The sequence below is a fragment of the Micromesistius poutassou genome, assembly GCF_964030765.1.
Source record: "Micromesistius poutassou genome assembly, chromosome: 12".
Taxonomy (NCBI): Eukaryota; Metazoa; Chordata; class Actinopteri; order Gadiformes; family Gadidae; genus Micromesistius; species Micromesistius poutassou.
Window position 1 is genome coordinate 13,531,579 of NC_140282.1, and position 14,593 is coordinate 13,546,171.

At 45.2% G+C, this 14,593-nt stretch overlaps 1 protein-coding gene across 1 annotated transcript in view; it reads left to right on the top strand.

Moving 5' to 3' along the window:
• The window catches only part of LOC311356198 (FERM domain-containing protein 5-like), a 48,316-nt gene that overhangs the window by 19,407 nt on the left and 14,316 nt on the right, over positions 1-14,593 (top strand). The window contains exons 3-5 of the mRNA XM_084475958.1: positions 9,806-9,910; positions 12,569-12,611; positions 12,980-13,058. Of these exons, the coding sequence (XP_084332084.1) occupies positions 9,806-9,910; positions 12,569-12,611; positions 12,980-13,058 (227 nt within the window). The remainder of the gene's footprint in view (positions 1-9,805; positions 9,911-12,568; positions 12,612-12,979; positions 13,059-14,593) is intronic.

A 14,593-nucleotide genomic window follows, 5' to 3' on the forward strand; every position in this document is an offset into this window, starting at 1 on the left:
AAGGGTTTGTAATGAGTGTCTCTAGGGCCGCAGTCTGTCATGGGTTAACATCATTATCTTCTACTGAACCCAACCGTGTGCATTAGTATTAGCCCGTCTGGTCTGGCGTTTTGTATAGTGTGTGTTTATTGTGTGCAATTCGTCTTCATTTTCGAACAGAATTTCAAACCTAATAATCAGCAGCACCAACAGCAACGCTCCCACACCCCGTTTGCCTGCGGTAATATAAAGATTCACTGTCTTGTTTTCTTTCAATGTAAATTCTTCTCCTCAGTCTTGCGTTCCAATTATCTTTGTTGTATTTATGTTTGACTCACCATGCTCACTCTCTGTTAGAGATGTAATTGCATTTAGGACCGTATATGCTTAAAAATACGCATTCCTATACTCTTTTCTGTTTGTTTTCCCACACAGCTAATAAATCTGTTGTGCCGGGGGAGACAGCACCTGTCTGCACAAATGTAAAATATGGTGCTTTTTCTTTGAACTGTTCTTGGATTTGTTTAAGTGCAAAGCAAAGCATTTATTTTGCTGTGTTCTCGAATTTCGATATATTAAAGATAGGGTAGGCAATTTACTTTAAAAGCATTTTTTGTCCATGCACTTATTGGGCATGACAACAGTATTCCACAAGAATAGGCAGACCTATTGCTGATGCTAGCGAGCTATTCATGTGATTTGGGGTAGTGGCTTCTGAGGGTGGCCTGAATGGAGGGTGGGATTTTTTTGGTTGACTACTCAAAAAAATCAAACTTTCTCCAAATTGCATGTCCTCCCTTTAATGCGAGTTCAAATCCAATCCAAAAATGGATTGAAGCCTCCGTTCAAATCCATTTGTTTTCAATCCTGTTCTTTTCCGTTATTCCATCTTGATCATCATGAATGAGCTGTGCTGCTGAGATGCCTCACAGGGGCTTTCTCTGGCATACAGTAGGCAGCACAAACGTCTTCCGTAACCGTGGCACCATGATGAGGCTTACGGCAGCGAGACACTGGAAGCTGCTGAAAGACGAGAGAGTCTCCAGTAATTAGCAGCACTGTTCCAGATTCCTGGCACACTTTAATGCCTTTGACTTAATCCAAATTAGCGTGACCTTTTCCTCCTTAAATAGGTCCATGCAGAACCATTACAGTCTGCCATCATGGCGACTCGTATGTTATATCAGTGATGTATTAACATTGGGGCAATCAGTGTTTTCCCTTTCCTGGTTAATGACATACTTGAACACTGTTACATCATTTGCCATTTTGATTAAGCCACAGTCAAATGCCTGAATACATGTCACAGAAATTCATTTCAAGTTTCATTCAGAAAACACAGAGTCCTTCCAACTGCAATGAAAAATCAACACAACTGAAAAACTAACACCTGCTTGTTCACGCTCTTTAAAACACACATACAACTATGACTATCTATATATATATTAATATTTGTTTGTTTGTTTTTTATAACACAATTAGGACATATGGGCGTCTGCTAGTGTCCACTGTTAAGTCAACTAAATATTGATCTGAACACTGAATAATATATGTAGGATTAGCTCCACAACTGAAATCTCAAACTGCTTTCTAGAATTCCAAACCTATACAGTGTATTCAGTCCAGAAGAGGGAAACAACTACTGAAAAGGCCAGCTTGACAACCAAGATCAATCCCATTCAATGCACCCTGTAGTTCTTTACTGCATCAGCTGTGTAGCCACTCTGCCACTTCACAACACACACGCTGCTTCCAGTCATCGCTTACTTAATAGACATCTCACCGTCTATTGTTAAGGTATACAAATGGCGATGCACTTTTTATCCATTTCATTAGCAAAACAAGTTGTGCAAAAACGGACAGATCACATTGCACAGTAAGTAAAGGCCTTTATAAAGGCTTTCGTTTTACAAAATGCATTTACAGCAGTTTAAAGAGAATATATATACATGTATATATTCTCTTTACCGATATTATGGGATCAGGGATGTCACAATCTTCATTTGAAACCAGAGCTTGGGTGAGTTTAAATGTCATCGCATTTAAAGTATGTATTTGAAGCATCCTTTGAAATGCTGCTGCCTTAAAATTGGATATATACATAGTAGTAGTAGTAGTAGTAGTAGTAGCAGTGTGCTAATTGTTAATTGCTAATTGCATCAGAAGTGTGCATGCATGTATAAGGAGGAGTAGGATGAAAATGATGATGAAGATGAGGGTGAGGAGGGGAGGAGTTGAATAGAGAGGACGAGGAGGGGGAGGAAGGAGATATGGTTGTACTCTTGCTCCGTCCCTGGAGCCAGAGGACAGAGGAAGGGCAGAGGAACAGATGCTCAGTGGTCTCCTTCATGTGTGTCATCAGCCTCATGTGTGCCCTTCGTTCCCTCCTCTGTCTCTTACTGAGTCTTACACTGGGAAGTTAAATAACCATCTCGCACCACTGTCTGAATTTATCCCTCAAACTACACCCCCCCCCCCCCCCTTTCTCTTCTCTCCAGTATTGCCTAAACTTGTCTTGTCTGGTCTACACCTTCTATTTTATCTTACCTTTCGATTTTTCACCTTTGCAATTGTTATTGACTCTCATTCCTTCCTCTCACGCTCACTCCCTCCATGTTCTCTCCATCCAAACTCCAAAGAGATACCATCAGTGGTGTGTGACTGGTTTTCACCAGCATCCAAACCATACATTACCATATGTGCCTTATGTGTTTGACTCATGATGAGAGTCCAGCAATGCGTGGAAGCGTGGAAACGTTTGAGGTCAAGAATTAAAGAAAGCTGATGCCGTTCTGATCGGTTGGTTTTAGAATGTAACGCAAAGCAGCAATCTCACTGCTTTGTGACGTCAGCGCCAAACAAGTCAAACTTCGAGTAGTTTGAACTTTGAACGCAGCGTCAAAGTAGAGCATCCGAGCAGTCCCCAAAGCCTGGGGCTCCGACGGGATCCTGTGAATGCACAGACACAAACACATACTAAGGGCAATAACAGTAAGAGGGGTTCCCTATAGGGGCCTCTGATGGGCCCTCATTGGGGAAATGATTTAGTTCAGTATTTCAGTATTTAGGAGCACGGCGCATGCAGAGCTCAGGACCCCGGGGAGCCCTTCAAGGGCAGTGAGGAGCTAATCTGTTCCTGGGCCCCTATAGTCACAGAGTGGCTTCCTGCAGGAGCGATGTGCACTAACACGATTAGGAGGAGTATCAAGAGTGGACAGACATCCCCCCCCCCCGCAATGGAAACGACGTTGGGTGAACCTCGTCGTCTTGAGGGCTGTCTGGGTAGAAAGTGCTGCCCTGCAGAGATCTGACAGCCTTCTCCCTGCCCTTAAGTCCGGCGGTGATTTTTCCGCTGTGTTGTGGCGTACCAACTGAAGTGAGGTTGATGTGGAGCACAGAGGGGGAGCGAAGTGGCAGGGAGGTGCGTAGCTATCCGTGGCTGCAGCGTGCAAAGGGCACCAGGATATTCCGGCGATTTCTCACCGTTTGTTCTTTTCTTCCTGAACAACAGTCAGCACAGCGCTGTTTTTTATCAGATTGTGTAGACGTCAGCCTCCTCCCTGATGTGGCGTCCCCTCAAAAGCTATAACTCACACCATGGTCAAAGAAGCCCAAGTCTTTTTGATGCCGACAAACCCGTGCGTCTTCTTTTATTTGACTCGTTTACGAGATCTTGTTTGAGCGAACGATGCCAAGCCGATAAATCAAAGGGTAAACCTCCATGGAGGTAGTATGAAGGAAGTAGGAAGGAGAGCTAAATCACTGGGGTTGAGGGTTTGTTTGGGGAAAACCAACCTGTGTGACATTTAGCTTGCTCTCGACGATGGATACAAAGGTCAGGGTATTGTCTAAAATGGTGGCTTGTATTTGGACCGCCTGACTCTGTATTGTTTAGGCTATTATTTATATAAATTGTATATGCTGTACAATTTCTTCTTCTCATTTCAACATGTCCCTTAAGTAAGTCTTCCTCGGTGTGGATAAAAAAATGCCCAAAAAATGTTTCATAAGCTCCTTAACTGCAGCATGCAATTAGAGGAAGAATGTAGAAAGTCCATCCTTGTCGCTTATGTTGCAACAGGTAACATGAATTAGCATCCCATTTTCTCAAGTACTCCAGTACACGCTCCAGTGCGTACTGAATGAAATCTCCATGTCCTATGATTAGTTTGAGCCTTTCACTGTCTGGCTTCTGCTGCCTTTTCAAAGAAAACACTCAAAGCATGGTTACGTTCTGCACGTAGATCAGCCAGTGACTGCAGAAGTATTGCTGTTAAACCCTGCTTCACTGCAGCTTTACCAGAACACAGGTGCTTCCTGCTGAACAACGTACAACATGTAATTTAAAAAGGAAATCTCTGCATCAGAATCCAAATTTCAAATAAAAGTATCTTGCAGAACACTACTTGCTACTACTTGCTTCATACACCAAAATTTAGTCCCCCCCGCCTGTCTCCGCTGATACAATCAACATGCTCGGCCCCAAAAAATGACACCATCTTTTATTGATGTTGGGTTTCCCCCAGCTGATATGAAACCCATATCAATAATTCATCTAAAGCGAGGCTCGGACAGGCCTGGAGAAAGGCCTGGCTGTTGCTGTTCCCTGCTCTCTGCAGCTTTTTAATGAGAAACCAAACCATTCTTGATTCCCTGGCAAAGGTCTATTTCCTGTTGTAATCTTTATCGTATGTTTGATGGGGCAATGCGTGGCTGTGGAAGCACTCATGGGCCCGTGCTTGTTAGAAATGTTTTCTCCCACTGCGTTAAACCATGACTCAAAGAGGCTGACGTCAGCGCAGTCAAATCAGCCTCTCTTTACTCACCGGTCTGTTGAGGTGTTTCTGGAGGGATGGAGACAGAGAGAGTGACAGAGAGTGAGAGAGGTAGAGAGAGAGAGAGAGAGAGGTAGAGAGAGGTAGAGAGAGGTAGAGAGAGGTAGAGAGAGGTAGAGAGAGAGAGAGAGAGAGAGAGAGAGAGAGAGAAAGAGAGACAGATTACCTTCCAGCCCCTTTGTTTAGGAGTCTAATTGAATCCTTAACAGTATGAATGTCACTATGTCCAAGGTTGCAAAATGTGATAGACATGCATGAATTGATGCACGCACGCACGCACACACACACACACACACACACACACACACACACACACACACATACACACACACACACACACACACACACAGACTGGGTTGCACTACTCTTCCCTGAGTTCAAATTGACAGCATTTCACCTTTACCTCCATACACTGCTATTTGTTTCAAGAGAGGAGGGACGTTGCTTGGGAGTAGTTGGTCAATGTTTAAGTCCTCCATTAGAAAGATGTGATTCATTCCGCAGGACAGTGTTAGGAGTAGTTGACGTAAAACACTAACAATCCTCTCAAACCAAAACCCCCAAGACCTCTAACAACATAATATGTCCGCAGAACCTCTCCTGCAAGAGCATTACCACAACGCTTAAGGCAACCACTTCCCTCTCTAACCAGCACTCAATAGAGCGGTGTCCCTCGGCTCAAATCTCAGAGGCATGATGCACTTAAAGCTTAACTTAGGATCAATTTAGTTCTTCTACCTTCCAGCATTTGTCTATTGTCTATCCAACTGCGGCCCATGGTCAACTTCTCCAGGATGCAACACAATGCATTATATAGCATATAGCTCTGCTCAGGGTGCATTCTTAATATATACATGGCTGTGGGAAAATATAGATGCAATGTGAAGGAGAGATGAGGACATGGGTGGTGGAGAGAGGAGGGGCGAGGAAACAAGAGAAGCAGTTGGAGGAGGAGGAGAAGGGAGAGGAGATGAGATGAGTAAAGAGAAAAGAGGAGGGTAGATGCAGTAAGGAGAGAAGAGAAGAGAGAAGGGTAGAGCCAGTGAGGAGAGGAGAAGAGAGGAGGGGAGAGGCAGTGAGGAGAGGAGGGGAGAGACAGTGAGGAGAGGAGAAAAGAGGAGGGGAGAGGAAGTGAGGAGATGAGAGGGGAAGTGGAGGGAGGGGATAGGAAAGGAGAAGACAGAAGAAGAGAAGAGCAGGGGCGTGGTGTTGAGAGGAGGAGAGAGGAGAAGGAGGAAGGGTAAACGAGGGGAAGAGAGGAGATAAGCGATGGAGAAGAGGGTAGCAGAGCAGTGAGGAGAGAAGAGGAGAAGGAAAGCAGGGGGCATGAGAGAAGGGGAACTGAAAGGAGAAGGAGAGATGAAGGAGGATAAGGGAGTAGTGAGGAGAGGAGGTGATGCAGAGGGCGTTCAGGGTCAGTAACGCTTGATTAAACTGGACCTGATTGAAAGCCCGTGAGGTGGTTATTTTCTCAGCAAACGGCTTCAGCTTCTATGGAGCACAGTGCAGCTTTCTGAAAAGGGCCTCTAATAACTGAGAAGATCTTTAAGGAAACGATTTAGCAGCACAATGCCGCAGCAGGCTGAGTGTAGCGGTGCTGTGCCTGCTGGCGGTGACGCTTGTATAGTCCACTGTGGATTACTGCTGCAGCTGCCGTGTTGAGCTGTAGCCAGAGCAGAGCAGGAGCTCTTATTGGCTGTCTGGAGAGTAGGGAGTGGGCCTATTCCCAACTCCCTCACCTATTAGAGGAAGCTCATGATAATCTGAAAAAAATTGGTGAATGGGATTGGATGGTTCTCACCAAACTGTTAAGTAATATTTATCAGGCTGTATTCATCTCCCCATCGGCATCGACCAGGAGAGTCTCTGGGGGCCCTTTGCACATAGTGTGTGTCTGTGTCTTTGTGTGAAAGTGTTAGTGTGTGTGCCCATGTTTGTTTCTGCACAATGCTTGTGAGTGTGGCCTGTGAGTGTGTGCGTGCTTAGACATGTGTAGGTGTGTGTGTGTGTGTGTGTGTGTGTGTCTGTGTGTGTGTGTGGGTGTGGGTGTGTGTGTGTGGTTTTTTTTTTTTTTGTGTGTGTGTAGTTACAGAGAGAGAGAGAGTTAACCTGATTACCCTTACTCTTTGCAGTGTATTTTGCTGCTAATGATGATTGAGATTGATGAACCTGTCGGTCTGTTGTTTCTCTGTGATAATATACCTACTGTGGGTCATCAATAATAATCCCGCACCCAAACAATAAAGGCATGCATGACAGCACACACTGAACACTCACACAATAAAAACACACACACACACACACAGTGCAATTCCTATTCTGTAAGTAGCAAACACAAACGTTGCACGAAATGCAAAAATACAGGTATAGAATACAATATTAACACAGTTATTACACACACACACACACACACATACATACATACATACACACACACACACACACACACACACACACACACACACACACACACACACACACACACACACACATGCTGACAATTGGAAAGGCTAATTTGGGCTTTTTCGAAACGTACATGTAATAGAGGCCGGATGGGATGAGGAGGCGGCCCAGCCTTGGAAAATGTTGTGGAGCTAACGGTATCACAGGTGTACCTTAGACATTAAAATACAATGAGTAATACTCATTGTGTAAGTGTCTGAGGGAGGGAGAGAGAGGGTGCAGAGGGAGAGAGAGGGGGCAGATGGAGAGAGAGGGGGCAGAGGGAGAGAGAGAGGTGGCAGAGAGAGGGAGAGAGAGAGAGATGGAGGAAGAGAGAGGGAGAGAGAGAGAAGGAGGAAGTGTGAGGGAGAGAGAGGGGGAGGAAGGAGAAGGAGAAGAAGAGGGACAGAGAGAGGGGGATATAAAGCAGGAGGAAGAGAGAGAGAGTGGGAGGAAGAGGGACATAAAGAGAGAGGGAGAGTGAGAGGGGGATAGAAAGTGGGAGGAAGGGAGAGAGAGAGAGAGAGAGAGAGAGAGAGTGGGAGGAAGAGAGAGGGAGGAGGGTAGGACGAGTGAGAGATGAAGTTAGGGTGTCAGTGCATGTGAATGTATGTGCGCGCACGCTTCTGTGCGCCCATATAAGGTTGTGGGCCTTCTTCTATTTCTGCCGTCTGATTAGTCAGCAGGCATGTCCGGGTGCATAACTTTATGTGTGGGGACGGTGTAATATAGATGCAATGACAAGAGAGGAGAGAGGGGATAGGGGGGCGGAGGGCAGGAGGAGGTGGAGGAGAGGAGCAGGGCAAGAGGGAAGGAGAAGTCGAGAGGAAGGTATGGAGGGGGGAGATGAGACCTGATGAGACAAGGGAAGAAGAGAAGACGGGAGGGGCGAAGGGGGGGGAGAAACAGTGAAGAGAGGGGTTATAAAAAAGGAAGAGTGGCGATGAGGAGGAGAGAGGAGGAGCAAGAAGGAGAGGAGGGTAGAGTGGAGAGAAGAGGTGGCTGAGGAGGGGAGAAGACGCGAGCGGGGGGGGGAGAGAGACGGGACGGAGACGAGATAGGTGAGACCTGGAGGGGACAGGAAGGAATGAGCAGAAGGAGCTGAGAGGGTGGAGAACAGCAGAGCAGCTGATGTCATGAGTTCAGGTGCAGTGAAGCTTGAAGAAACTGACCTTGATCAAAAGCCTGACATGGAGTCCTTTCGAGCATATCCCCTTGTAACATCAGCTTCTCACGATTAGCAGGTTCAATATAAACATTAAATAACAGATTTTATTTTATATTACAGTTGTTCACTTTTAGACAGGTGATTATGATCTCTTTGTCGTAGTTATCCTCACATTCTACACAAGTTATCCTCACATTCTACACAGCACATCACTTGGTAGCATGGTAAGCATGTCTTTCTCTGGATTGATGGAAAATATGGGGAAGTTATTTTCAATCGTGTGTATATCTCTGACTGAACATATGGTGTGACAGTTGGGGTGGGAATATTTGTGCAAAGCGATCATCTAGTGACACACAAGTAAACACTGCCAAAGAGAGTCCCCCTTCTCCAAAAGGAGAAGCTACAGCAGTCTCTAGCATTATTACCAACAACCTCAGCTGGCAAACAGACAAACTGCGAGACGGCTGAACTTTCAATCACTTGTGATGGAGAGCGAGAGAGTGCAATGGAAAGATTAGGATTTGATTTATTACACAGCGGTGAACATGACACCGCCGGGCTAGCTGGAAAGCGCCGTTGAGCAAGGCACGGCCTACGCAGGTCCTTCAATCTGTTTACCATCTCCAGAGAAATGGTGTTGAGCTTGATGTTTCTGAGAAAAAAAAAAGATTCACTGTTCAGCCTGTCAGGTTGAGTGCAGATTCAGGTGGCAAACAGCATTTGAATCGACAACGACCTGGATCAGCTGACATCTCCTTCAGTTTCCATTGAACGAGATCCTAAAGACGGCAGGCTCCTGCCACGTCATGACCAGACAATTAGGTTCTGTTTTTAGATTACATCTTTTGGGAGTGCAGGGATGAAACTACTTTCCAGGTAGTGGTATCTTCTCTTGCTGGTTGCCATTCCCCTCGGCTACACCTCGAACATTTACTGCTTCTTTCACCCCCCTTTATTGAGCTGAGATTTTTCAGAGGGCCCAAGGATGGCTGCTGCTGCAAATGAATACTTTATGGCCCTGTGATATTTCCCCCGAGGTATAGTGAAATATTTAAACCTTTTCTGGTTGTCCAGCATTGAAATATTTTGATACCTGAGCAAAGATGGGGTGAAATGAGTTGGTGTCCACCTACTTCGAAACCCAATGCACGTCACAGCTATTGTCCCGGTTGATGTTGTTGTGCCCATATTTACATGACCTACCTCAATAAATCTATTTACATGCACTAGCTCGTTAGAAGTTTTACAAACGATACACATTAATTCAGATTTAAATCAAACTTTTACCAATTGCTGTTACAGCTGAACAAAAACCTAGCCAAAACTTTGCTCAATGGAGTATAATTCTTTTAAAATACTCTAATCTTGTCTTCTGCAGCGAGATGCCAAGGGACAGTACCTGTTTGACCTCATCTGCCACCACCTCAACCTGCTGGAGAAAGACTACTTTGGCATCAGATATGTGGACCCGGACAAGCAGAGGGTAAGCCAGGTCTCCGCTTCAGCTGCAGTGGCATGGGCCGTCGAAAATTCAGCAACATGTTTGAAGTAAAACAATATGAAATCCAATCTTGATTGTATGCTTTGATTTTTCTTGTCCTGACTTTGGATAAAAGCATCTACCAAATGACTTAATATAGGTGTGATTGATTTGCATTGCATTATTTGAATAGTTATTTGAGACGGAACGAACGTGTAGCTATGTAGCTGTGCTATCGTCGTCCTTGAATCACAGTGGTGTGATTTAATCGCATACTGATTCGATGCACTTTTAGCACTAAAAACTTTATCTTTCCTTTATCCCATTAGTCTAAATTATATTAATGAGATAAAGTGTGGCGAGGACTATTTTTAGGTTTTCAAAGGAAAAGGCAGTATAAGAACATCCGAGGGGACACAGTGTGGCTGATGATGCAAGGGTAGGCAACAGACAGCATCTCTCTTCACAGCCCTCAGCCTAACGGAACCTCCATGAGGTCATTCTCCATCAGCTAGGAGATCAGGGGTCCACAGACCCTTCTGATTGATTCAAAGGACTGTGGATAAGTGTGGCAGTAGACCCCTGCCCCGCGCCACCTAGGTGGCTTTGCTGGGCTCCTCCAACGACCACCACACAGATGTTGTTCTTACCAGCTATTGGAGACTTGGCAAGGTTTAACACCCAGAGCAGCTGTTTACGGCTGACATGTCAGCGATCTCTCTGAGTGCGTGGCGCGATGGCAGATTTATCCTGTGTGCCCTGATTGCCCAGTGCACCACAGGTGTGCAGCCTCACCCAGCCCCAGAGTCTAATCAGTCTGACTCGGGCAAAGTGAGGCTGCTAAAACCTGATGCCAACACCACACACTCCACAGTAAGGTTTGAGGTTGGAAAAAAGAGAGGGGGGGGGGGGGAAAGAGCAAAGGTGAGCACATTTTGAAACACCTTTCTGCAATTGAGATGATAATGCTCGATGTGAGAATGGGATTGACAGAAACGATCTATTCCCTGAACCAATCAGGGAAGAGATGCCCTGAATGGTCCGAAATTGCCCGGGAATGGTCTGAAATCTTAATTGGCAACCAAAGCAAATAATCTTGCAGGGTATTTCACCCACGTATAGTTGAAAGATGGTATTTCTACAGAATTATGCAACATGTAAAGCTACAATAGACAATATTACCTCCAGCACCTATAATTGATTTATCCATTCATTATTATATAGGGTCCTGTTTAATAGACCTTTCACAGAGGTGCCGCCGCAGGACAAACACAGGTGTCGCTCATAACACATAATTACATAACGCGGTCTGCTCCTTTCATGCACCAAGACACGGGTAGCAGACTTAACTGCAGACCCATGAATTATGAGTTATGAGCGACCCCTGTGTTTATCCTGCGTCACCTCTATGAAAAGGATACTTTGGTTGAATGAGCATTTGATTGAATGAGTGATTGATTTATTGACTATTGTTTAGTAGATGAAGAGATTGAATCAACGTGAGGATTTATTGGATGGATTGATCTTTCGATAGATTTACTTGCTCATCGATTGTTGGAATACAGTTATAATGCAGTAGTGTTATCATTGTTTTGGTTTGCTCATGATAACTCTGTAAACGACCCAAATAAGATTAGATAATAATTGATTCCAGGTGGCAAATTTCATACAGAATCTTTTATAAGGAAGTCAGAGGCTACAGGGACCGTGGAACCAGCACATACCCCCTCCCTGGCACCTACAACAGCAGCCCTGCCCAGACCTTCACCCTGACCTTCACATGCCGGCATGAGGGTTCTGGCGCCAAACCTATCATACCCACTCATATTCACTCCTCCTGCCAACTCAGATCTGCTCACGCACTGGTCGACTCTGGGCTTCAGCATAACTGAAAATTCAAGCAGTCAAACAACACACATGATGGAGCCCCTTAACTGGGCTTTGAAAGAGCAACTCTCACATAGGTATTGCAGGTACTGCACTGCCATTTCGTAACCTAGCTGAGGCGATAGCTAGAGCGGCTAGCAGTTGACTCTCAACCTAATTATCTGGAGCCTAGCATTAGCAACACACGCTTATCACCTAGCTGAAGTAGCAGCTATGACTGTTAGCTGAGGCACTAGCTACAGCCGCAGCCCTTCTCATTTTTATAACATAGCTAGCTAGAGCACTAGCTATAGCGGTTAGCAATTGCTGCTTCAGAGCATAGCATTATCGACGCGTTCTAGGTATGCCTGCGTTCCTGTTGTACCTATCTGAGGCGCTGGCTACAGTCGCTAGCCCTTTTCATTTTCAGGATCGTAGCAATAGCACCACATGCTAAGTAACGCTGCATTGCAACTATTGTCGTCTAGCTGAGCCGCTAGCTAAAGCCGCTACTACTGCTAATCGTCAGGAGACACGACACAGCCTCCGCCGTGCAGTCGGTGCGCTCACTGGGTTGCTGACGATGAGCTCCTGGTAAATAAACATGAGAGAGAGTCAAGGTGTCGTCCTCCAAACTCAGCTCCATTATGCATTATGATCACTTCACGACCACTCCCAGGACTGTCAACGTAAACTGCAGGTAAGCCACACACGCCTGCCAAAGCCAGCCCCTCCTTTTAATATATTCCCAATTTCTCCCTTTCCTCTCGTTGTTTGTGTTGTTTTTCATTTCAGCATTGGCTGGAGTTCTCCAAATCAATTGCCAAACAGATGAAATGTAAGTACTCACTGTGTTTGACCAAGCCCCGTCTGGTACTCTAGCCATTGAGACGCTTCTCAGTGAGAGATCTCAGGATAGAAACCCATCTAACTTCATCGGAAACTGTAACTTTAGGGCGCTTTTAGTGAGAAACGGCAGCGATTGCAGAGTACAAAATGCACACACACCTCATCAGGATAGGATGAGATTGTATGTAAATAGAATAGATCGTAACCAAGCATTTCAGGAAGATGGGAAATTGGAGATATAAAATGGTGGTATATACATAGGTGATGAATATGCAGAATTCCATAGTTACTATGCACAATGTAAACCAAGTTAAGTGAAGAACCTTCTAGAGATGGATGTTTCCTCTCTGTCTCCAGCCCAGCCCCCCTTCACAATGTGTCTGCGGGTCAAGTTCTACCCCCCGGACCCTGCAGCGCTGAAGGAGGAGATCACCAGGTGAGTTGCTGGAGGTTAACCACTAGGTGAGAAGCAGGAGGTTAACCACTAGGTGAGAAGCTGGAAGTTAACCACCGCGTGAGAAGTTGATTAGCCATTACAAGCCATTTCCGAATTGACCCCCTAAGGGACATCACACATTGAAGTGTCAACCAGATCTATGACAGTTACCATCCCCCCAGTAAACAGTACCAACTGGTAGGCTAGTCTACCAGTTTGGACATCCCAAGTTTGGAGCCTAGCTGTATCGCACAACTATTGTATCTCACAACTCAACATTATCTCACATTTGTATCTCAATCTTGACATCAATTTGCAGTGTGACTGGGTGTGTCTAAAGCATACCACATCATACGAGTTGAAGGGTGTTAAGTGTAGAAAGATTGACCTACTATCCTTCCCAGTGGACTGAACAAACTGGTGGGCTGATTCATAGACATGAAGTAGACGCCGCATTGGCTGCTTGGACGCAAGCAATGCGGCCGCCATCTTGGACCGGTCATACTCCGAGTTGCGTAGCTGCAGAAGACACAAGATGCCAGAGCACTGCAGCATATTACTGCTCAAATCGGCGGACCATCGCAAACAGGGCCTGGGGGAGTACTTTTCAGGAGGAGACACGGTTTGTCATCGACAACCAGACTTGTTGTCATTGGTTGTGTCTGTGTTTCACAAGTGAAGGCTGCACCACATTGCCAAACTCGCCTCTCTTGAACTGCAGAAAAGGAGCACGAGAAAGAAGCTCTGCAAAACAGTCTTCTTTCAGGGATTTTAGCTCATACAAAAACTTATATATATATATATATATAGTTTATGTAGGCTATGTATATATTTATATATAGCCTAATCATATATCAATTGTTTCTTCAACGTATTAAAATAGCTTTTAATACTTTTAATATATTTACTGCTCCTGTTTCTGCTTCTCTATCATATTTATAGTGTGTGATTTGCAAAATACCTATCATAGCCTACATCACATATCATAGGGTGACCAGACTGCCTGTCCCTGGCTAAATACAGAAAAAACTACCTGTCCCCGTTTAGTTTTTGAAGACACGTTAGGTTTTTAAATCAGATTGCTAGTTGGACTGGAAATGTCTTTTATATATCGTATGACATATCATATCAGAATATTCTATTACTGTTAAGCCCACGAAATACTAAAACACGCCGAACCATGTGTCCTGTATCATAGCTACATGTATGACCTTTTCAGCAAAACGACCCGGGTGAAAATCGGTTTGGTATTCAGTGAGGTATGATGAATTAAATGCGCTGACAGTTCATTGCACCGGCCAAACTGATTACACCGAGTGGAGCGGTCGACCGGACCAAGATGGCGGCCCTATGGCTCGTCAGCACCAGTTGACAGTAGCGGTCGATGCGGCGTCTACTCTTTGTAATGTCTATGGGCTGATGGGCTAACCCTACCCATTATGCATACTAGAGGAAAGCTGTAGAAATGGCTTGAATGGATGCTTGAATGGATGCTTATCTTCAGGGTCCTAGATTTTCCCAAAGGCCTTCTAAAC